General features: G+C 40.3%; 1 protein-coding gene across 1 annotated transcript in view; it reads left to right on the top strand.

The window, feature by feature from the left end:
* The window catches only part of bub3 (BUB3 mitotic checkpoint protein), a 42858-nt gene extending 21349 nt beyond the window's left edge, over nt 1-21509 (top strand). Inside the window, exons 5-7 of the mRNA XM_060842427.1 lie at nt 10272-10430; nt 13373-13550; nt 20597-21509. Of these exons, the coding sequence (XP_060698410.1) occupies nt 10272-10430; nt 13373-13550; nt 20597-20817 (558 nt within the window). The 3' untranslated portion in view covers nt 20818-21509. The remainder of the gene's footprint in view (nt 1-10271; nt 10431-13372; nt 13551-20596) is intronic.
* Nucleotides 21510-25141: the final 3632 nt, after the last annotated feature.

Below are 25141 nucleotides of genomic sequence, written 5' to 3'. Positions count from 1 at the left end.
TTGAGTAGATGCAAAATATATAATGACTTTTGTCACCGAGGAGTTATCACGGTATACTGCCAATATTTATCTAACAAACAGCATCTCAAAAAAAACTCTGTCATTAATGTTTGTAGAAGTTGTCTGTGCACAAATTAGCTAATGTGGTTCCTGTACAACAGCAGTGTTTTCACTTCTGAAGTATTTGGCTTGAAAATACTTTTGAGGAATTATGGTGTCTATCATAATCACTTAAGTTCAGATCTGTCCTTCAATCATTACCATTCTGTCATTGTTGTTGAAATAGTCAGGTGTCTTTTGCCTGCTCCGAGATCAATTTCTCTTAAGGGTGCCATTCCCCAGCTTTTATGAAGATGATATTTTTGATTGTGGAAGGAATTGCTATACGTAAAAGCAAGTTGCCAGCACTTGTCTATATTGTTGTTTTGTTCAAGCAAGCTGGAGAGTTTTTTATTTGCAGACAAACTGACACTGGATCTTTGACTGGCAACAAGCAGCTGATTGATTTGAGGAGTGGTGTCCAGATGGAGATGACAATTTGCCTCCTGCCTAGCAGCAATTACATAGTTGGCTCCCAAGTAGCTGAACAGTTTGTGGATGTGAATGAGGTGGCCAGAAAGTGAGGTGCTTTTTCTCTTCGGTGAAAGATACATAAAACCTGAAGAAAGTCAGTTTAATTTTCCTCGGCAGTTGCTGTAAGTGTGGCCTTTGACCCATTTTATATTTTAGAGATGTTATAATTCGCAATTGAGTCACTTCTCCTCCTGAAAGGAAGTGAAAGTAATCGAAGAAGACATATCTGAGGAGCAGCAGGTACTCTCATCCCAAAAGGATCATCTTAGTGAACCCTGTAGAGAAGGACCATTTGAACTGCCTTCCAGTTTTTACCTCCCACCAGTAAGCCCAAAATATTTTGTTTCTGATTTAACAGGTGTAGGATAGCATGCCAGGAGCAGGTGTATGAATAGGAAAGGTTTAGAGGGATATGGGCCAAGTGCTGGTAAACGGGACTAGATTAATTTTGGATATTTGAACGACATTGGATCGAAGGGTCTGTTTCTGTGCTGTGCATCTCTACGATTCTGTTTGTTGCCCATCCCTAGTTGCAGTTGAACTGAGGACTCGCTAGGCCATTTTGAGGCAATTGGATCATAGAATTATTTGAATCAACCATGTTGGTGTATGTCTGGAATCACATGTAGGCCTGACCATACAAGGATGATAGATTTCCTTCCCTAAAATTACATTAATGAATGACAGTTGCCATTAAGCAAGTTTTTAATCCAAGATTTTATTGAATTCAGACTTAACCATCTGCCATGGAGGGTGTGAAATCCTTGTGCCTAGAATAGTACAGTGTGAGGCAAGGAAGTCCCAGTTCTTGCATGGTATTTTGTAAATGACATTAGTTTTGCTTGCCTGTATAGGGTCTTTCAAGTTCATTAGCTGTTGTTCAAGTCTGTTGGTGGGTTTTGGGCTACTGTGATGCCAAAGAGTCTGAGTAGTCTAGCGGTCATTTCAGATGACGTAGGGGAGAGTGACTCGTGTTTCTGGAGGTGTTTTGTCTGCTTATTTGGGTTTATTGCTGAGAAATCAGCGGACTGTGTTCATTGGGTACCCAGTCTTTTTGAATGCACTGTGTAGGTGCTTTTCCTCTGCTCTGCATAGTTCCTCTGTGCTATAGTGTGTGGTGGCTCATTGAAATAATGTTCTGATGCAGCTTAGTTTGTGGATGTTGGCATGATTGCTTCTGTAGTTCAATATTTGTTCCATATGTGGTTTTCTTGTAGACGCCAGTTTGAAGTTTCCCGTTGGCTGTTCGCTCTAGTGTGACATCTATGTAAGGCAGTTTGTTGTTGTTTTCCTCCTCTTTAGTGAATTTTATGCCAGTAAAGGTATTATTGATGGTCTTGAAGGTTTTCTCACTTAGCGGACCTAAAGTTTGGGTTGGATGGTTGGCTTTTGTTCGAACTGTTTGTTCGAGTCTCTGCATTACTGTTTGTAAGAACCCTGGAGATCCCATAGGAATTCCGTTGGTTTGTCTATAGGTCTTGTTGTTGAAGGTGAAGTGGGTGGTAAGACACAGGTCCACTAGCTTGACAATACTGTCATTGCTGATGAAGTTGATGGTATTTGGTGTATGTGTCTTTGGGTCTCCTAATAGTGTAGTCAGTGTTTCCTTGGCCAGGTTGATGTTGATTGACGTGAACAGGGCTGTTACATCAAAGGAGAAAGTGAGGACTGTAGATGCTGGAGATCAGAGCTGAAAATGTGTTGCTGGAAAAGTGCAGCAGGTCAGGCAACATCCAAGGAGCAGGAGAATCGACGTTTCGGGCATGATCCCTTCTTCAGAAAGTCTTCACACTTTCCTCATTCCTGAAGAAGGGCTCATGCCCGAAACGTCGATTCTCCTGCTCCTTGGATGTTGCCTGACTTGCTGCACTTTTCCAGCAACACATTTTCAGCTCTGTTACATCAAAGGAGACCATTATTTCATTCTCTCTATCTTATTGTCTTTGGTCTTCAGGAATTCTTGGGTGGAGTGGATGGAATGGCGTGAGTCTTCTACTAAGGGTTTAATCTTTGATGTAGCTCCTTGGCCAATTTGTAAGTTGATGTTCCAGATGGCGAAACACTACATTGGAAAAATAAGCAGAAAGCTAGCCACCAGGATACATGAATGTCAACTAGCCACAAAACAACATGACCGTCTCTCACTAGTATCCTTACATATAGATAAGGAAGGACGCCACTTCGACTGGGACAAAACATATATCGTAGGACAAGCCAAACAGAGACACGCACGAGAATTCCCAGATGCGTGGTGTTCCAACCAGAACTCTATCAACAAACACATTGACTTGAACCCCATTTACCACCCCCTGAGACAGGAAATGACATCACCACAGGAAATGACACCACACAACCCAAAGAAACCCAAAAATATAAATAGAAAGCAGGAAACATCACTGCTTTGTCCGGAGGCTCACTGAAGATGTTACCTAGTATGGTGGCGAAATGTCTGAAAATGAACCTTCCAGCTCAGCAAGCAAACCAGCATCCAGAACCTCAACCTGAGCTACAAATTTTCTCAAATAACACACTGACAATAGAATATCCTTGATAGAATAGAATATATTTTAATATTATTCACTGGCTCTGCATGAAGTTAGTGTTAACCATGAGGAGGACAGAAGGTCACTAAGAGTGTGCCATCATCCGCAAACACCGTTGAGTACCACTTGTTATTCTTCAGATACTGAATCAGTCTGTGCAATTGCAGCATGACCAGAACAACAACCAGGCTTGGCCCTGTAGGTGGCAAGTAGCATTGCCTAGCATTTGTATGGTATGAATGCTTAATAGGGAGCCCAATATTGCCTCTTGGTCCTCAATGACTTTAATGTTGTTGAATACCTATGTCAAATTCTGGGGTTTACTATTGACCGGAAGCTGAACTGGGCGAGACATATGTATGTGTAGCTACAAGAATTTACTAAAGGTGTGCAACAAGGATTGGTGCTTGGTCCACTGCTTTTTATAATTTAGAAAATGATTTGTATGTGAATATGGGAGGTATGGTAGTAAGTTTGAAGATGACCCCAAAGTTGATGGTGTAGTGGACAGTGAAGAAGGTTTCATCACAGTGTAACAGGACCTCAATCGGATGGACCAATGAGTCAAGGAGTAATAGGTGAAGTTTAATTGAAATATGAGGTGTTGTATTTTGGTAAGGCAAATCAGGCCAGGCTAGGGCTCTGGTGAGTGTTGCAGACAAAGGGACCTAGGGGTGCAGGAGACAGGGTAATGAAGAAGGCACTTAATGCACTGACCAATCAAATCGAGTGTAGAGTTATAGGAGTTGAGAGGTCATGGTGCAGCTGTGCAGGGCATTGGTTAGGCCCCTTTTTAGAATACTGAGTTCAGTTCTGTTCTCCCTGCTATAGCAAGGATGTTGTGAAACTTGAAAAAGGTTCAGAAAAGATTTGCGAGGACATTGCTGAAGTTGTAAGGTTTATATAGGGAGAGACTGAATAGGCTGGGACCTCTTGAGTGTCAGAGGCGGAGGAGTGACCTTTTATAGGGGTTTATAAAATCATGAAGGGCATGGAAAGGGTGAATTTAAAGATCTTTTTTCCCATGGTAGAGGAATTCAAAATAGAGGGCATAGCTTTAATGTGAGAGGGCAACTTTTTCACGGAGAGTGGTGCATGTATGGAACAAGCTGCTAGAAGAGTTGGTGTAAGTATGTACACTTAGAGCATTTAAAAGGTGCCTGGATGGGTGCATGAATAAGAAGGATTTATTAGAGTAATATTGGCAAAATCCTGGCTAGATCCATTTAGGATATCGGTTGGCATGGATGAGGTGCACCGAATGGTCTGTTTCCATGATGTAAAGTTTTATGACTGACAGATTAGAGGCTCTGAATTCACTATTTCTCATCCTGTCTTCACAGTGCCAGTCCCTTGTCCACAAGTTACGTATCTGGCATGTGATGGAGTGTTCTTCAGTTGCCCAGATAGGTGCAGCTGCAATACACTTAAGTTTGATACCATTGAGGATAAAGCAGTTCACTTGATTAGCACTTCAGCTAGCCCCTATAACATTTGCTCATCCTACTACTGATGGACTGCAGGATCCTTCGTTACTTTACATATCCATGCCCTCGACTGTCAAGAAAGATGAGGACAGCAGATGCATGGGACCACCATCACCTGCAAGTTCGTCACAAAGTCATACATCATCCTGATTTGGAGCCCTGTCACTGGGTCAAAATCTTGGCACTCAGTTCTGAATAGCACCTCCACCCCAAGAATTGCAGTAGTTTGATTTGGTAGCTCACCACTTTGTCCAGGATAATTAGGGATGGGCAATAAATGCTGATTGTAGTCACTGATGTCCAAGTTCCCTTTAACAAATAATAAGATGATTATCATTTGGGAATTTGGCGTTTTAAAATGGTGACATATAGTTTGGTTTTAGTTCTTGAATGTAAATTATCTGAGAGTAGAAAGTTGTTTGGAATGGTAACCTAAATACATCCTTTTGCAAGAAAGCATGCTTCAGTTAAGTGCCTAATAGGATACTTGTGCGTTATTGATGAAATCTTTATACTAGTAAAAAATGAGGTCTGCAGATGCTGGAGATCACAGCTGAAAATGTGTTGCTGGTCAAAGCACAGCAGGCCAGGCAGCATCTCAGGAATAGAGAATTCGACGTTTCGAGCATAAGCCCTTCATCAGGAATCTTTATACTGCTGAGTTTAGGACAGATGGAGAGTACAGACTGGAGCCACGCTAGTTTAATTTGATTTCAGTTTGGAGAATTAGAACTTAGTTTTGGAGCACAGCATCTGCTGAGCAAAAGAATTCAGATTTTGGTTCAGAAGAGCCTTTTCATCTTAATTTTAGTTTGTGAAGTTCAAGCTATATTTGTGTAGAAACTTTCAACTTAGTGGAACTGAAGGCAAGCAGAACGGGAAGGCTGTTGTAAACTGCAATATAAGAAGAATAAGGCTGGAGGGGGAAGATGATTCGACAGCTGAGTGGTATTTCTGTTGGATTAAATATCTGTAGGGATGTCGATAGGAAAGAGGTTGAAACTTTATTTGCTGTTTATTTAAAATCTTTCAACACTGTCGTTTTTGTTTTGTGCAGTAGACTTATGTTCTTTATATTAAAAACCTTAAGCAGCTCCATGTGAACATATTCTGTGACTAACTACAGAAAGTAAATGTTTGATCGATAAAGTTACATAGAACATAGAAAAATACAGTGCAGTACAGGCCCTTTGGCCCTCGATGTTGCGCCGACCGAAGTCTACCTAGCCCAATAACCTCCATATGCTTATCCAATGCCTGCTTAAATGACCATAAAGAGGGAGAGTCCACCACTGCTACTGGCAGGGCATTCCATGAACTCGCAACCCGCTGAGTAAAGAATCTACCCCTAACATCTGTCCTATACCTACCACCCCTTAATTTAAAGCTGTGTCCCCTAGTAACAGCTGACTCCATTAGCGGAAAAAGGTTCTCACTGTCAACCCTATCTAAACCCCTAATCATCTTGTACACCTCTACCAAATCTCCCCTAAACCTTCTTTTCTCCAATGAGAACAACCCCAAGTGCCTCAGCCTTTCCTCATACGATCTTCCTACCATGCCAGGCAACATCCTGGTAAACCTCCTCTGCACTCGTTCCAATGCCTCCACATCCTTCCTATAGTATGGCGACCAAAACTGCACACAATACTCCAGATGAGGCCGCACCAGAGTCTAAAACAACTGCAACATGACCTCAGGACTCTGGAACTCAATTCCTCTATCAATAAAGCTCAGTGCACCATATGCCTTCTTCACAGCACTATTTACCTGGGTGGCAACTTTCAGAGATCTGTGTACATGGACACCAAGATCCCTCTGTTCATCCACACTACCAAGTAGCCTACCATTAGCCTAGTAATCCATCATCTTGTTACTACTACCAGAGTGAATGACTTCACACTTAGCTACATTGAACTCCATTTGCCACCTTTCTGCCCAGCTCTGCAACTTATCTATATCCCGCTGTAACCTGCCACATCCTTCTTCGCTGTCCACAACTCCACCGACTTTCGTGTCATCCGCAAACTTGTTCACCCAGCCTTCAAGCCCCTCCTCTAGGTCATTTATTAAAATGACAAACAGCAATGGTCCCAAAACAGATCCTTGCGGAACACCGCTAGTAACTGCACTCCAAGATGAACCTATATCATCATCTACTACCCTCTGTCTCCTTCCAGCCAGCCAATTCCTAATCCAAACCTCTAATGCACCCTCAATGCCATACCTCCGTAGTTTTTGCATTAGCCTGCCATGGGGTACCTTATCGAACGCCTTGCTAAAATCCATATACACCACATCTACAGCTTTACCCTCGTCCACTTCCTTGGTCACCTTCTCAAAGAACTCAATAAGGTTTGTGAGGCACGACCTGCCCTTCACAAAACCATGCTGACTATCCTTGGTCACATTATTCCTATCCAGATGTTCATAAATCCTATCCCTTACAATTCTCTCTAAGACTTTGCCCACAACAGAAGTGAGACTCACTGGCCTATAGTTACTAGGGCTATCCCTACTCCCCTTCTTGAACAAGGGGACTACATTCGCTATCCTCCAGTCTTCTGGCACTATTCCCGTAGACAACGACGACATAAAAATCAAGGCCAATGGCTCCGCTATCTCCTCCCTAGCTTCCCAGAGGATCCTAGGATAAATGCCATCAGGCCCAGGGGACTTATCTATTTTCATCCTTTCCAGTATTCCCTAGACCTCTTCCCTACATACCTCAAGGCCATCCATTCTAATCACTTGTGACTCAATATTCACATCAGCAACAGTGTCCTGTTCCTGAGTGAATACTGACGAAAAGTATTGATTTAGTGTCTCTCCAATCTCCTCCGCCTCCACGCACAACTTCCCACTACTATCCTTGACTGGACCGATACCTACCCTAGTCATCCTTTTATTCCTGACAACTAAGGACTTTTCATGTCCCCTTCTTGCTGCTCTTAGCTCTCTCTTTAGATCCTTCCTGGCTACCTTATAACTCTCAATTGCCCCAACTGAACCTTTAAGCCTCATCTTTACATAGGCCGCCCTCTTCCCTTTCACAAGGGATTCCAATTCCTTATTAAACCACGGCTCCCTCACGAGACCCTTTACTCCCTGCCTGACTGGTACATACTTATCAAGGACACCCATTAGCTGTTCCTTGAACAATCTCCACATATCATTTGTGTTCTTCCCTTGAAGCCTATTTTTCCAATCCACGCATCCTAAGTCATGCCTCACTGCATCATAATTTCCCTGCCCCCAGCTATATCTCTTGCCCTGCAGTGCACACTTATCCCTCTCCATCACTAAAGTAAAAGTCACCGAGTTGTGGTCACTGTCCCTGAAGTGCTCACCTACCTCCAAGTCTAACACCTGGCCTGGTTCATTACCTAGAACCAAATCCAGTATAGCCTCACCTCTTGTTGGCCTGTCTACATATTGTGTCATGAAACCCTCCTGCACACATTGGACAAACACCGACCCATCTAACGAACTCGAGCTATAGCTTTCCCAGTCAATATCTGGAAAGTTAAAGTCCCCCATAACAACCACCCTGCTACTTTCACTCTTCTCCTGAATCATCCTCGCAATACTTTCCTCTACTTCTCTTGGACTATTAGGAGGCCTGTAGAAAACTCCTAATAGGGTGACCTCACCTTTCCTATTTCTAACCTCAGCCCAAACTACCTCAGATGGCAAGTCTTCCTCCATCGTCCTTTCCACCGCTGTAATACTATCCTTGACAAGCAATGCCACACCTCCCCCTCTTTTACCCCCATCTCTGACCCTACTAAAACATTTAAACCCTGGAACCTGCAACAGCCATTCCTGTCCCTGTTCTACCCACGTCTCTGTAATGGCCACAACATCGAAGTCCCAGGTACCAACCCACGCTGCAAGTTCACCTACCTTATTTCTTACACTTCTGGCATTGAAGTATACACACTTCAAGCCACCTTCCTGTTTACAGGCACCCTCCTTCGAGATGGATGCCATGTTCCTAACCTCCCTACACTCAAGGTCCTGTACCTAAAGCTACAGTCCAGGTTCCCATGCCCCTGCAGAGTTAGTTTAAACCCTCCCAAAGAGCACTAGCAAACCTCCCCCCAAGGATACTGGTGCCCCTCAGGTTCAGGTGTAGACCATCCTGTTTATAGAGGTCCCACCTTCCCCAGAAAGAACCCCAGTTATCCAGAAACCGGAATCCCTCCCTCCTGCACCATCCCTGTAGCCACGCATTTAACTGTTCTCTCTCCCTATTCCTCGACACTCTATTACGTGGCACGGGTAACAAACCAGAGACAACAACTCTGTTCGTTCTAGTTCTGAGCTTCCAACCTAGCTCCCTGAAAGCCCTGCCTAACATCCTCACCCCTCTTCCTACCTATGTTGTTGGTGCCAACGTGGACCACGATCTGGGGCTGCTCCCCCTTCCCCTTAAGGACCCGGAAAACACGATCAGAGACATCACGTACCCTTGCACCTGGGAGGCAACATACCAGTCGTGAGTCTCTGTCGCCCCCGCAAAACCGCCTATCTGTGCCCCTCACTATTGAGTCCCCAATTACTATCGCTCTACCTTTCTCCACCCTTCCCTTCTGAGCAACGGGGACAGGCTCCGTGCCAGAGGCCTGAACCTCGTTGCTTACCCCTGGTAAGTCATCCCCCCCACAAGTATCCAAAATGGTATACTTGTTCTTGAGGGGAATGACCGCAGGGGGCCCTGCACTGGCTGCTTCCTCCCACTCCCCCTCACTGTCACCCATCTCTCTATAACTTTCGGAGTAACTACTTCCCTAAAGCTCTGATCTATGACCACCTCTGTCTCCCGAATGATCCGCAGTTCATCCAACTCCAGCTCCAGTTCCCTAACACGGTCTTAGAGGAGCTGGAGATGGGTACACTTGCAAGTGTAATCAGCAGGGACGCTAATGGCTTCACCTCATACATGTTGCAAGAGGAACATTGCACTGCCTTCGCTGCCATCCCTCTAAAAAGTAAACTTTTAAAAACTAGATCTAAAGAAACAAACAAGCAAAATGCAGCACTTACCTGCTTACCACAACGGGTCTTATTATTAGGTTAGAGGAAGAGGACGGGTGGGAGGCTGTACCCCTGTAGTGCCTCGGTTTCCTCGCCTGCGCGCTTTTATAAGAAAAAAAAACCTTCCCAGGTAAGCTAGCACGACACCAGCTTCCGGGTCCGCTAGGCGCTTAAAAAAAACTTTAAATTTTAGCCGTTAAAAAAACAATAACTGGACTATACCGCGACTTAAAAAAAACACCACCAGACAGCCGTTACCTGCTCCGCCGAGAGAGTGAGCAAGTTAGTTTCCAATCTGGCTAGTCATCTTGCCATCGGCTGAGATCATAATGATTGGGATGCACATGTATTTGTCACTATATAATTTTCAAAACTATTCGAAGAATCTGTTGGATAATGCACTGACTGTAATGAGTCAGTACAGTCACTTCTGCTTTTAATGAAATATGGGTACCTCTATATAGTGTCCTAAATGCAAATTGCCTTAAGATGTTTGCCATCGTTAATTGAAAAGTGGGCAGTCCACTTAATTGTTATTTCCTTTTGATAGATTAGGACTTAGAGTTGCATAGATATTTTCTTTAATGTGAGCAGTTATAATATAAGGTATTACTCTTTTTCTCCTTAGGTGTACACACTTTCTGTTTCAGGAGATCGCCTAATTGTGGGTACTGCTAGTCGCCGTGTGCTGGTGTGGGACCTGAGGAACATGGGATATGTACAGCAAAGGAGAGAGTCCAGTTTGAAGTATCAGACACGCTGCATCAGAGCATTTCCAAATAAACAGGTACTTAATGTATTATTCATCTTAAACAACATTATAATTGGCTCAAACATAGTTGATTCGTACACTCTGCAGAGTTAAAGTCGTCGTAGGGCTGTTCTCAGATCAGAGAGACACAACTGGTGGTGATTTAACCTGAGGGTCGTCACACCTCAGGCCAGGGAGAGGTTGAGAAGACTTTCAGGATAGCGTTCAATAGCTCAGGAATTGAACCCGTACTGTTGGCATCACTCTGCAGCATAAACCAGTTGTCCACTGAAGTGAGCTAATTATCTTTACATTGTATGTCAATGTATAGAATGTAGGAGCTCCCATTATCTTGGAGAAGGGTGAAAGATAATTTGATGCATTTAGAATTATTACACCTGATAAATTGAATACTTTGAAGTATCTTGAGAAGTGCAAAAACTAGGCTGAAGGAAATCATGCAAGCTCCAAGAGACTTTTCCACCGTACGTTGCAATTGAATGAACTAATTCCTTGTCTTCTAACTGGCAATGTTCTCTTCTGTCTGAAACTTTCAAATTCATATGATTGTGAGAAGCTCAGTTATCACAAAATATGGAAGTTGTTGTAGATGGCTGATTCTAAAATAAAAATGTAAATGTGTCTTGGCAATTATAGTTGGTTCTGCTATAATTTGGTAATTCTGTTCTCATGCCATGCTGTGTCATAAGAAATGTTTGTAGTAGCAATACCATTTAAACTAATGGGGCCGGAATTGCATTATAACCAATATACACTTTAAAAGTTTGCGCTATAGAAATAATGTCCCCAATTCGTCAATCGTGTTATAGCAAATTTGCTGGCCCATATCCCTCCAAACCTTTCCTATGCATGTGTCTATCCAAATGTTGTTCTTCACTTTTTCCACAGCCTCCCTATTCTTAAGATATGGGGGTCAAAACAGATTAGTGATTTCAGTTGCAAATATATAAAAATCTTTATCCTTCTCTCTGCAGATGTTATCTGACCTGTTGAATATTTCCAGCATATTTAACTTTATCTGAACTTTCCAGAATCTCCATTATTTTGTTATTTTTTTACAATAATCCTATGTGGTCTCTGGTATATATTCAACAGTCTTAAAAATACAACCTCGAGTCCTGGATGTTGTGACCAGTGGAGAAGCATTGATGTTTGCTGATTTCACAGAGATAGGAACTTAACCTACTTTGTTAGCTGCAGTTAGAACCACCTCCTATTGCTGCAGCAGGGCATTGCACCAGGAGGAGCAAACTTTGTGTTAATATAACACTGATGAAATCTTGTTGCTGGGGAATTGGAGACAAACCCTTGAGACCAATTTTCAGCTCATTGACAGATGAGCTTATTTTAAACCAGTAATGACACTTTTTTAATTTAAAAAAAATCTGACTTTTAAATACTTTAATACTTTTAAGGTTATAAACATAAGAATACTGTGTGTGTGTGTGTGTGTGTGTGTGTGTGTAAGTGAGGGACAGGGACAGACACGAGCATGTGAAAGTTCTGTGACAGTTAAAAGTTCATGTGTTAAAATACTGTGCAAGTTATTGGTGAGTGGCTAAAATTCATGCGCTCCTTATGTCTGAGTTTCTTCCTGTTAGAAGATCTGGGCCATTGTGCATCTTGTGAGCTGTAAACTCTTGTTGTCATGTTTCTTGAACAAGTTCCTTTGTAAGATGCAGTTTTCCACCTTCTTGTGAGGTACTGCAATTGTCCACCTTATTATATTTTGTTTTACTAGCAGAGAAAAAAAAGTTCAATGATATCTTATTAAAGTTTTGGTCAATGTAAGCAATGTTGTCTGCTTATAGTATTTGTGACGTACTCATCATAGAAAATACAATGTGTTTTGACTTGTATTTAAAAGAAATATTTGATCAGTGTTTCCCTTGGATACATTATAGGCTGGGAAGGTCTATAGATTTTCTCATGCTATGTTAGGATACGTGAGGCAGAAGACTTAGTTGCACAAATGGCAACCAGTCTGACGACAATTTTTTGCATTGACATTTCCTTTGCAACTACTTCCATGGGTTCATAGGAAAAAAAACTGAGTTAGTTTTTGATTAGAAATGTTACAAAAGATGGACATAGCAGTTTAACAATGCTGTGAAATTGTTTCAAATTGCTGCAAAGTAGCTATAGTTGCCCACTGTAGTTTGGTTAAATGCCAGTTTAATGTCTGAAATCATTGATGATTTCTACTAGGTATTGAATCATGATTTTGACCTGGCATCAGTGTAAGAGATCCTGTCAGTAAAAAGCAAGTCGTACCAAATGATTCAATGTACTTGTATCTTTTAAAAATATTATATGATCTCGTGTGAGAAGCAAGCTACAACAGAATATGAAGGTCAGTGGGTTCATGCAAGAATGCATGTGGAAGGTATTGTTGATGTGCAAGACATAGATGGTGATTCTACTTTGGCCTATTAGTTGAATGCTTTGGGTCTTCATCTCAACTCTACCCACTTTCACTTTACAGGTACCATACCAATTATAGTTGAAAAGTGTGGTGCTGGAAAAACACAGGCCAGGCAGCATCCGAGGAGCAGGAGAATCGATGTTTCGGGCATAAGGCCTCCTTCAGGAATGAGCCCTTCATTCCTGAAGAAGGGCTTATGCCTGAAACATCGGTTCTCCTGCTGCTCGGATGCTGCCTGGCCTGCTGTGTTTTTCCAGCACCACACTTTTCATCTCTGGTCTCCAGCATCTACAGTCCTCACTTTCTCCTAGGTACCAATTTTATGTTCAATATTACTGTGTATTTACAGTACGTTTTGAGCAGTGGCAAATGAGAGCTAAATTATGTATTGATTTCTCCTGTCTTGCATCAAATGAAGAAGTATTAGGGTATTGTGAGGATTGACAGCTGTTGATTTATGCAGAAAGATTTTTTTTCATCTGGTTTTGGAATTTCTGGAGTTTTCATGGGATCAAATTTTTCTGCTTTTTAGGGTTACGTTCTGAGTTCAATTGAGGGACGTGTTGCAGTGGAGTATCTTGATCCAAACCCAGAAGTGCAGAAGAAAAAATATGCTTTTAAATGTCACCGATTAAAAGAAAACAACCTTGAACAAATTTATCCAGTCAATGCAATTTCCTTTCACAGTGTTCATAACACATTTGCTACAGGTAAGATGTAATACAAACATGAATTAACTAGATTTCTGAAAAGTAATGTTTTGATCTAGTTACATTTTCTGTTACTTCAGGTTCAAATTAATGTATGTTTATAATCAGTAACTGGTTTACGTGTACAGAAACATGAATTCAAGTAAGCTGGATCACTTTGAACATATTTTCATCAGATATAGTTTTGTTTATACAAAACATTGTTTAAAAAACTTTTTCGTTTGTTTTTCTTGAGTTTGAAATTCCTCCTCTATTATATGAATTTGATTCCCAATTCAGTTCATGATATTTTAGATTTTTGTCTGCTTCTTGCTTTATTAAATCAGAATTGGTTAGATTTGTATGACCAAAGTAAAACTTCAGTACCAGGTTACTTTTATATGCTACCTTTCAACTATTCTTGGCACAGTTAACGTTTTCCTTGGATTCTTCACTTGGTTACCCACATGCACCAGCACCTGTCATTTTTAACTTTGGAGATATTAAAGTGCAGTTGACTCATCTAATGTATATGCTGTCGTTACTTTCCAATACCAGCTTACAATTTAATACCTTGTTAATACCTTTTACATTGTTTAGATTGTTATCTCACTTTTTAGACTAGAAACCATCTAAACATCAAATCATAGACAGAGAACACAGGGGGCTAACACCTATCACCATTGTTTTTTAAAAAAGTTTTGTGATTTACACAAAATCACTGTATTCTAACAGATGAAAGGCTTAACAGACAATCAATTTTTCAATGTATAATTTCAGTTACATCACACTGCAAACTTTTGCTATAAATTCTGTAACGATCGAGCCCTCCACTATCACCTGATGAAGGAGCGTCGCTCTGAAAGCTAGTGTGCTTCCAATTAAACCTGTTGGACTATAACTTGGTGTTAGCTTTGTACACCCCAGCCCAACACCGGCATCTCCAAATCATGACTTCTATTGGAGAAATTCACCAAGGCTTCTCCAACAGCACCTTCGAAACCTATGACTTCTACAACCTAGAAAGACCAATGCAGCAGATCAGAGAACACTTACCTGCATGTTGCTCAAAGCGGCACAACATCCAGACTTGTAACTACTCCACTTCCTGTACCGTCACCCTTGGAATTTGTTTTCCAGTGAACTGCACAAAGTCATCTGCAGCATCAAGTTAGAGATGGGCAACCGGTGCCTTGCCTGTAATGTCCACATTCCATGAAAGAATAAAATAATTTATTTGCAGATAATTTAAGCAAAGCCATTTAAAAATTGATGTGAATTTTTAAATCGACAGAACAAGAGAATGAAATGGCTGTGATAAAAACCGATTAAAAGATTTTAGTTCATGGATTGGAGCCTTGGAGTGGCACTTATTTCTGCAGCTTGGTATTAGAGTCAAATTTACTCTGGAAATTTAAACAATAGGATCATTTCGTGGAAAATGCATCTCCTAACTATGATTAATCAATGCTTCTCATCAAGCTATGTTTCTTTTTCTTTTAAAAGCTTTACAAAAATAGCCCTAATTTTTCTTTGTGTTCAAGAATATTCTGGCATTTTTAATTATTTTAGTTAATTTTAAAAGATGGCTGAATCTTTATTAATATTGTTATACATGTAACCTTCACTTGTAAAGGCAGGTTTTTTTGTCTGCTGGAAGCTGAAGTGGTCTTACAAACTGCTGTGGCCAAAGAAATCCAATTTTAGTAAAACTGTGCCCTGACCTTAAATTTACCTGGACCATCTCTGACACCTCCCTCCCCTTCCTGGACCTCTCCATCTCCATTAATGACGACCAACTTGACACTGACATTTTTTACAAACCCACCGACTTCCACAGCTACCCGGATTACACCTCTTCCCACCCTACCTCTTACAAAAATGCCATCCTGTATTTCCAATTCCTCCGCCTCTGCCATATCTGCTCCCAGGAGGATCAGTTCCACCACAGAACACACTGGATGGCCGCAATTTCCCTTCCCACGTGGTTAAAGATGCCCTCCAACGCATATCGTCCATATCTCGCACCTCAGACCCCTCCCCTCCAACCGTAACAAGGACAGAATGCCCCTGGTGCTCACCTTCCACCCTACCAACCTTCGCATAAACCAAATCATCCGCCGACATTTTTGCCACCTCCAAAAAGACCCCACCACCAAGGATATATTTCCCTCCCCACCCCTTTTCCGCCTTCCACAAAGACCGTTCCCTCTGTGACTACCTGGTCAGGTCCATGCCACCCTACAACCTACCCTCCCATCCTGGCACCTTCCCCTGCCACTGCAGGAATTGCAAAACCTGTGCCCACACCACCTCCCTCACCTCCATCCAAGGTCCTAAAGGAGCCTTCCACATCCATCAAAGTTTTACCTTCACATCCACCAATATAATTTATTATATCCGTTGCTCCCGATGCGGTCTCCTCTATATTGGAGAGACTGGATGCCTCCTAGCAGAGCGCTTTAGGGAATATCTCCAGGACACCCGCATCAATCAACCACACCGCTCTGTGGCCCAACATTTCAACTCCCCCTCCCACTCTGCCAAGGACATGGAGGTCCTGCGCCTCCTTCACCACCGCTCCCTCACCACCAGACACCTGGAGGAAGAACGCCCTTATCTTCTGCCTCAGAACACTTCAAACCCAGGGCATCAATGTGGACTTCAACAGTTTCCTCATTTCCCCTTCCCCCACCGCACCCTAGTTCCAAACTTCTAGCTCAGCACTGTCCCCATGACTTGTCCTACCTGCCTATCTTCTTTTCCACCTATCCACTCCACCCTCCTCCCTGACCTATCACCTTCATTCTCTCCCCCACTCACCTATTGTACTCTATGCTACTTTCTCCATCCCTACCCTCCTCTAGCTTCTCTCTCCACCCTTCAGGCTCTCTGCCTTTGTTCCTGATGAAGGGCTTTTGCCCGAAACATCGATTTTACTGCTCCTCGGATGCTGCTTGAACTGCTGTGCTCTTCCAGCACCACTAATCCAGAATCTGGTTTCCAGCATCTGCAGTCATTGTTTTTACCCTGTATTAGATTCAGTACAATACTAGCAGAGGGAAAGTCAAACACAGACATAGTAGGAGGGAGTTAGCATTAAACTGGAAGAAATTTTTGGCACGCATCAATGTAGCGATAGCCATTGAATCAATGGAGGGGATGCAGGTACAAAGTTTATATCAGCAACAAATTGCCATAACCCATATCCCTTAGCTAAACAAAGTCGCAATCACCAATATGTTTATCCTTAAACCTATGTTGACTCTTTACCCTCACTGCATTTTAACACCTCCCTCTCAGTGTCAACATTGACTCCCATAATTGCAGATTCTTTGTTTTTGAGCTTTTTGAATATATTCTCCCCTTCTTTTGCCTATATTGTTAGTTGTTCAGCTCTTTGTTGTTTCAAAACACACTCTTTGAACCTCCTGTTTGCTCCTCACCATTTTTAAAGGTATTTTCAGTTTTACGCTCTTTCTTCTTTTGGATGGTGTCCTTTCACTTAGTTATCTTCATTTATAAAGTGTCTTAATGAATGGCCAACATTTTGAACATGGTATTTTGATCATTTGCATATGGATGTTGACCATGTGCTTCTGAATTATCATTGAGTATGATGTACACAGGTTTGAACAGGAAGTTGAAGGAGAAGCTGTAAGTAATAGGTGAGTATGTGGTTATGAAGACAAAACTATTGGAGTTGCTATTATGTCATTGTTCAAGCCACTAATAGAAAGAAGAATGAATTATGAAAATAAACTGCTGAGGTGAAATTTTAGCGAAGTTGAAGGAGAATGAAGAAACTGAGCCTCTTAGTCATAGTATAATTTTTCACATTACCCAATGCAGTAGAAGTTAGATAGGAGGTTTTCAGAAAGTAAAGCTGGGTAAAGCATGTTATTAAAATTTGGAAAGTAGGCAACAGTGGGAGTTTTTGTTTTGAAAGCGGTTGGAGGTGTTGAGCTCGCTGATGAGCAACTTTGCCACTCCTTCAGAATTGCCCAGACGTCTTTGAAATACAAAATTGTAATCTCTTCAGAATTCTCATTGAGAGTAAAAATCAAGAGAAAACATAGGAATATTAAAACAACTTTTTTTTTCAATTATTGGAGTTGATCAAAGTGGCCAAAGGCTTTTTTGGTCAGATTGAATATTAATCTAAATGGGTAACAGTTTGCTCCCGTACCAGTTGAAGTGGGAAAACTATTGAGGATAAACTAATGGTTAGAGTCTGAGCTTAAAAGTATAAACTCAGCAAATCTAGGCACTGCATGTGAAAGTAATATTCTAGTCCTATTTAACTTAGTCATCCAGTGTATTGGCCTAGATTGTTGGTGTTAAAGAAGAACTGGGAAGAGATAAAGAAACAGAGCCTCTGTTAGCAATCTGATTTCTATGAAATATTATATTTAGTGACATTAATGTTTGTTTTGGTACCATAGAATTTGTTCAGCGTTTGAAGTTTCTGCTAGATTGCAGTAAACCAAGTCAACGTATCTGCAATCCATCCAACCCAAATGACGTCCAACGCAAATTAGTTTTCACAATCTTGTTAGCTTGAAAAGACAGTCCTGATGATTGTGACCATTAAATTAATTGCTAACCTTTACAGTTTTTGTTTGTTAATTGTGCTGATTTGTAGACCTTGGAGAAGATTCTAAAATTGAGCTTGTTACAATGATTTGTTTCCAAGCTAGGATGTTGAGTAGCTTGAATGGGAGCCTGCAGGTGGTTGTCTCTGCTCCCCTTTTTCTTCAAGATGGACAAGGTTAGAAGGTGCTGTCTAAGAGCCCTTGGTGAATTTCTGCAGTAAATCTTGAGTGGCAGTGGTGATGAGAGTAAATGTTGGCGAATTTAGTACCAATTGGACAGGCTAATTTGTCTTGGATGGTGTCAAGTTTCTCCAGTGTTGGAGCTGCACATCTTCAGGCAGGTATTCTATTGCACTCCTGATTTGTACATTGCAGGTGATGAGCAGGCTTTGGAGAGTCTGCAGGCGAGTTATTTGGGATGCATGATTCCTGGTCTTAGACCTGTGACGTAGCCAAAGCATTTATAGGCTAGTTAGTTCAGTTTCTGGTTAATGGTCACCCAGGATTTTAGTGTGGGTTTCAGTGATAGTAATACTGTTGAATGTCGAGGAGAATGTCAAGATTGTCTCAGTGGATGTGATCATTGCCTAGCCCTTGTGTAGCATGAAGGTAACTTGCTACTTGTCAGCCCAAAGCTGGATATTGTCCAGGTCTTGCTACAATTGAACACTGTCTGCTTCAGTGACTGGGGAGTCAGCACTAGTTGCACATATCCACTTCTGTCAGTTATGATGATGGGAAAGGCCAGTGAAGGAGCTAAAGATGATTGGGTCAAGGATATTTCCTTGAGAATCTCCTGAGATGATTGAACTTAAGAAACCATGGCCATCTTCCTTTGTGTTAGGAATTGGCTGAAGACTGCCTTCTGTTGCAGGATATCTGAAAGAGGCTGAGATAGATCATCCACTTAGCAGTTCCCACTGAACTCATGAGAACAGGTCTAAGGATATTTTGATAGTAATTTTTATTTTAATTTGCTAAGGTACTGACTCGATCAAACATCAAGGAAATTGTTCGGTGCAGATAAAGTAGTTGCAATTATTTATAATCTGATTTATGGCAAATGACTTGAGGTATTCTGATTCAGAATTGTTATTTTGTATTGTCCATTTTCAGCTGAATTACTAAAAGTGTACTGATTTACTATTCCTAAATTTATTGAGAAATATTTTTGAAACAAAGTTTGAAAAAAAAGTTCTAAAATGTTGTGGGCGGCACGGTGGCACAGTGGTAAGCACTGCTGCCTCACAGCGCCTGAGACCCGGGTTCAATTCCCGACTCAGGCGACTGACTGTGTGGAGTTTGCACATTCTCCCCGTGTCCGCGTGGGTTTCCTCCTGGTGCTCCGGTTTCCTCCGACAGTCCAAAGATGTGCGGGTCAGGTGAATTGGCCATGCTAAATTGCCTGTAGTGTTAGGTAAGGGGTAAGTGTGGGGGTATGGGTGGGTTGCACTTCGGCGGGTTGGTGTGGACTTGTTGGGCCGAAGGGCCTGTTTCCACACTGTAAGTAATCTAGTCTGATTTTAAAAATGCTGTTATATTTGCACGTTTTTATACTGGCGTGAATGCACAAAGTTTTAAGTGGAAATTTTTTATAAAAAAACGCTTTTTGGACACTAGGGCAGTTTTCACCTGGGTTGATCCCAAAGTGTAAACTGCCTGTGTTTCTTTGCTTGAGCTGAAAACACGCCTGTCTGAATATGTAGACAAATATTTCACTCATCTTGAAAACTAATCACCTGAGATATGTACAGAAGACCCTTGACTTCAGAAAAACTTTGTTTTACATTTTAAGAGTAGTTTAAATTTGGGAGGAGAGAGAGAGAGAGAGAGATGAAAATGCGAACGATAAATGCAACATGCAATTTTGTTGCCATTCTATTTTCCTGGATTGGGCATTAGAAAACATCATCATTCTGAGCTTCCTTTGGGCTGTTGTTTGCATTGTCGCAGCCAGTGTGATGAAAGATGTTCTGATACTGATGGGATTAAGTTTTTGTTAATTCTTAAACTTATAACCTATTATGATAAAATAATAGCATGTTTAGAAGTTTGACTAATGTATGGTTTTGAAGTGGTGGTATTGTCGCACACTTGCTGCACTCAAATCTTTGAAAAGATTTGCATTATAACAATATTACTTGGTCAGAAATTGAAACAAGATTGTCAATTATGTCAAAAAATATTGAGCATTTGAAATGTGCTGAATTGAAGGATTGATTTGAAATAATAAATATTTGTGAATCTAGCTCTCCTTTCCTTGTACGTTGCTGTATTAACATTTTGAAATATCATTTGTCTGAAGCATTTGCATGTAAATAAAAATTGAATGGTTTTCAAATTCAGGATAATGTTAATTTTTAAACAATAAGTACATTAACATATTACTTGGGTAAAGGTTCAAACTAAGCCAACAAGTCCTAATTATATTAAACAAGTGGAATTGAACTATTTTTGGTGTTTACATTTTAGGGGGCTCTGATGGATTTGTGAATATCTGGGACCCCTTCAACAAGAAAAGATTGTGCCAGTTCCACCGCTACCCAACTAGTATTGCATCGCTTGCTTTCAGCAATGATGGCTCTGCAATTGCTATAGCATCATCATACATGTATGAGAAAGGTGAAATTGAGCACCCTGAAGACAGTATCTATATTCGACAAGTGACAGACGCGGAAACAAAGCCCAAGTGAGTTTTTCTGCAACTGGGTTTTATCCTTCCTATCGTTTATCCAAACATTTATTAATTTTCCTAATTTCATGAAAAAATATTGATGTTGAGTAGATAGCACAGCTTTGAGCAGAGCTAGTATTGATTTTATCTTGTTCTCCCAAGCTTTCAATATCCGTTGTATGATAGACGTCACATTGATAAAAATGTGCCTACTTGTTTTCTGAGGCCGCATGTCAAATAGTGTCATTGTCTTTTCTATATAATGGAGCTTGGATCACTGGTCCTTTGCATTAGCAATATATTTTCTCCAAATGGAATCTCTTAAATTTAAGACAATAACTGATAAAGGGAAGTTGGAAATTCATTTAGAGACTACCTGTGCAAGTTTTGACTTGGCATAATTTTGCTTCCTATATCAAATTGTCTCTGTTCTGCTAAATATTTAATTAACTTAGAAATACAGAATTCTTAGTGTTAACGAACAGTTCTTATTCAGATGGGAAGCCAACTGAACTTGCGTGTTGGCAAAGGATAGCACATCAGCAGAGGATTTTTTAAAGTTACCATTTTGTAAATAACTAATTTCTAGTCATTTCAATAAATTTGCAATTTGTTTTCTATTGAAGTTGAATTGTAATCATTGTTTAATACATTTATGTTCTGAAAATGTTACATGTTTTGTTTTAAATTTAATAAAGGCAGTAATCAAAATGGTGATCTTGGTTTTTTTTTGTCTATGGTAAGTTCTCTCATTCCATCACTCGGAATTTTGAATATAGAGCAGATTCCAGGTTCAATTTCTAGCTTGTGCAGATCTCAGTTGGAATATGCACTTGGGGAGATAAATGGGGGTCCTTTATTTGACTGCAGTATTATCCTGGAAAGTGCTCAAGATGGAGTTTATGATTCTATCACTTGAATTTGTTTTCTGTATTCTTGTGAAGAATGACTAATTTAGAGAAGCGTCCAGTACAGACATCACAGCACTGTTGAATTAACAATAGCAAATGCATTGCCACCATCTTCTGTACTGCACTGGTTATTCCACTCTTTGGAGATGTAGAGCTTCAGACACAACTGCATGTGTGTCTGCAACCTAATCACGAGTATCTTTGTTTCATTTTGCTCGTAAGCAATAACTTCAGCAACTGCAATGACTAGCTCACCTGATATTTACACAGACAAGGAATGCCATCTTTTGTTGAGACAGCTATTGAATTCCCAATCGTCTTGTTTAGGGTTTTAAAATGTATAATGTGAAATTTGCTGCTGTGATGAGAAATAATTGTCAAGTCCTTAGAAGTATCTTTTGACAAGTATACCTGCATTGTGTGGTTGATGTACATTGTTGCTTGATACTGATTCTTGCTGAAAACCAATTTCACCATCTTGTGTAACTGAAGAAGAACGATACTTATTCATCCCACTGTTCATACCAAAATCTCTTCTGACTTTTCTTTGAACTTGCTTCCAAGAGAGGTGCCTTCATGAAAGGGTTCTGCCTTGGGACCCTGCAACCCCACGAGATTAATATGGATTTCATCTGTTTCCTCAACCCCCTCTCACCTCTCACCTTCTCCCTCACCTTCATCTACCTCTGTTACCTTTCCCCCAGCCCCAACCCTCTCCTCCTATTTATCTCTCAGCTTCCCCCTGTCCACAAATCTCATTCCTGACGAAGGACTTATGCCTGAAACATAGATTCTCTTGCTTCTCGGTTGCTGCCCAACCTGCTGTGCTTTTCCAGCATCACACTCTCAACTCTGATCTCCAGCATGTGCTTTCTCCCAATGCTGTCTACCTTTTTGGAATGAATGGGGAGTATTTTTAATCTTCCAATCAGGAACTACTGTATATCTGTAAACTTTGCATTCGCTTCATTTGCAAATTAAACCTGATGGGTTTCCGCATGTTTATTGCCAAGGACCTGCTTAGTCAATTATTTAACATGTGGAAAAAACATGTTCAAGATTATGAATTCCATGTTGAAACTTAGGTTGCTTCGATAGAGTGTTCTGACCTACAAAAACAATGAATGCCAGCCTGTTACTAATTACGTAGGTCTATCTTCAATAGGTGGAAGTAGCAGAGCCCAAGCAAAGATGTAAATAACTAGAAAAATGTCAAGAACTCATACCTAAGTAACAACATTGCAGCTTTATAGTTTTAACTAATAAGATCTATCTGTTCAGTTGTGATTTGAAGAAGATTATTATATATTTCATCATCCATAGGTTTGGGTTCTTATAAAGCTATTTTGCATTTTTAAAGCAGCTAATGCTAATTTTAATCCTATGTTTTCTCTTCATCCATTTCCAGAAAACTACTATAAATGAGGATTGGCATGGTCCCTTCAAGATGCAAAAACATGCTAAACTTTAACTTTTTTCTTAAATAAGACTACTCTGGGTTTATTAGAGAAAGTGCTGAGAGCTTGCATTTCCTTGCAATTTGATAAGAGCATAGAAACAGCTCTAGTGAACTAAACCTGGAGAAAGCTGAGTATAAATTTTGATAATTTCTGTAAAATTGCACACATTTTTTTGAATCTAATTGTCTAAATAAGAGTTGTGTGCTGTCTTGGAACTTGACCATATTATGCTGGAGAGAGATGATAAAAACCCACAGACAATCCGCTATGTGTTGCTGGTTGAAGTTTCCTTTGTTCACATCCCAGGTCATAGCCCATCTGTAATCTCTACCCCGTCACTGCCACTACTGCTTGAACAGGCAGCACTGTAAATAGCTCCAGCAATGTGTCAGGAACTTTCTAAAGAGTGCAAGGATTTTTTTCAAAATCCTCAATTTATAAAACAGTAATTTCAATTCACTCTGCAACTAAAAAGAGAAAAATAAAAATATAATCTTTTCAACATTATTAAAGGAGCAGTGGTATTGACCCAAGTGCTTTGGTCAATATCTCCTCAACGATGATTTCTTAAAGTCAGATTATTTGGCCGTGATGGTTGTGAAATTTTGCTATGCACAGATTAATTGCTGCATTCTTGAGCAGTGCTTTATGGCTTTAGAGTGACACCTGAGCTCATGAAAGGTGTTATACAATTGCATGTTCTTGTCTATTTCTCTGCATCTCAGTCTCTCAGTTATGAGAACATCCCTTATTATAATGTCCTTTTATATACTACTCAGCTTGGGTTGTTTTATACCTTGTTAATCTGTATAGTTGGACCCTAATTCAATATTAAGACTAATGCAGTACTTCAACAGTTATTTTGGTGCCTTGATTCATTCATCAATGATGAATACAGACATAGATAATATTTTCAAGTACTTTTTAGTGCTTACCTCCATGAAGCATTTATTGTATGATATTGTAAGATTCCCTTCCTGACACTAAAAGTAATATATAGCTTTTGGGCACCTTTTTTGCTATCCTATGTGAAACACTGTTCAAAATGTAGTATGTGGAAAATAGAGATGAAAACTAATTACAGCAATTTAATCTTTGAGAATTGCTTTGCCTCCATAAGTAAAGATCTTGTTTTTTTCCCCTGTGCTTTAAATCTTCATTTTAAAATCTGTATATCAGTATAATTACAACCCATGGTTTTTGATCTGAATTTAGCAGAGATGTAAACTGGAATGTGTTGATTTCCAAATTGTAAGAGTCATTTTCAGCAGAGTTGACACCACTGTTATTTCCTAACTAGCCTCTACATATTGTAAATATGGATGATTTTAAATTACCTGTAAAACATGATCATGCATTTGTTAGTAATTGGCTACTGAAAGCAAATACCATTTGATAAGGTTAGTGTACAGATGCTTGGTGATATTTTGCAAGTGGCCTTCTACTTTTCTAAGTAGCAGATGGCTTGCAATTTCCTGGGTTATTCCAGAACAGAATGGTTAAGGTTGGTCTCCTGAGGATTGCTGAGATTTTAATTTGATTAGGTAACAAAAATAAAACCATTAATAGTAATTGTGGCATCATTTCGTGACTGGAAGCAATTGGCTATTGGCAAACAATTGGTCCCAGTGGAAAGACTGCAACTGCGTAATACTCGGCCAAAAGCAGAGTTAAACCACTTATTTATAATTTTTTAAAATGGTAATTGCATTGCATTAGAGCAAATGTCGACTCAGACAATTTGTATTTAACAGAATCTAATGAACAAACTACACATGAATTTTAAGAGTTTCCAGCAACTGACTTAAATAGCCTGAATTCAAGAAATGAATATCATTGCTCATTGGTTTAACAATTTGTCTTTTTTGTTACATCAAATTTTGGGTAACAAAGTACTTTTGTTGCAGAGAACATGATTAAACCATTTTCAAAACTGTTATTGAATGCAAGAAGTAGCTCTATCAATTGCATT

Source organism: Hemiscyllium ocellatum, chromosome 22, assembly GCF_020745735.1.
Source record: "Hemiscyllium ocellatum isolate sHemOce1 chromosome 22, sHemOce1.pat.X.cur, whole genome shotgun sequence".
Lineage (NCBI taxonomy): Eukaryota > Metazoa > Chordata > Chondrichthyes > Orectolobiformes > Hemiscylliidae > Hemiscyllium > Hemiscyllium ocellatum.
Note: the sequence above shows the minus strand (reverse complement) of the source record. Positions and strands in the feature narration are given on the sequence as shown.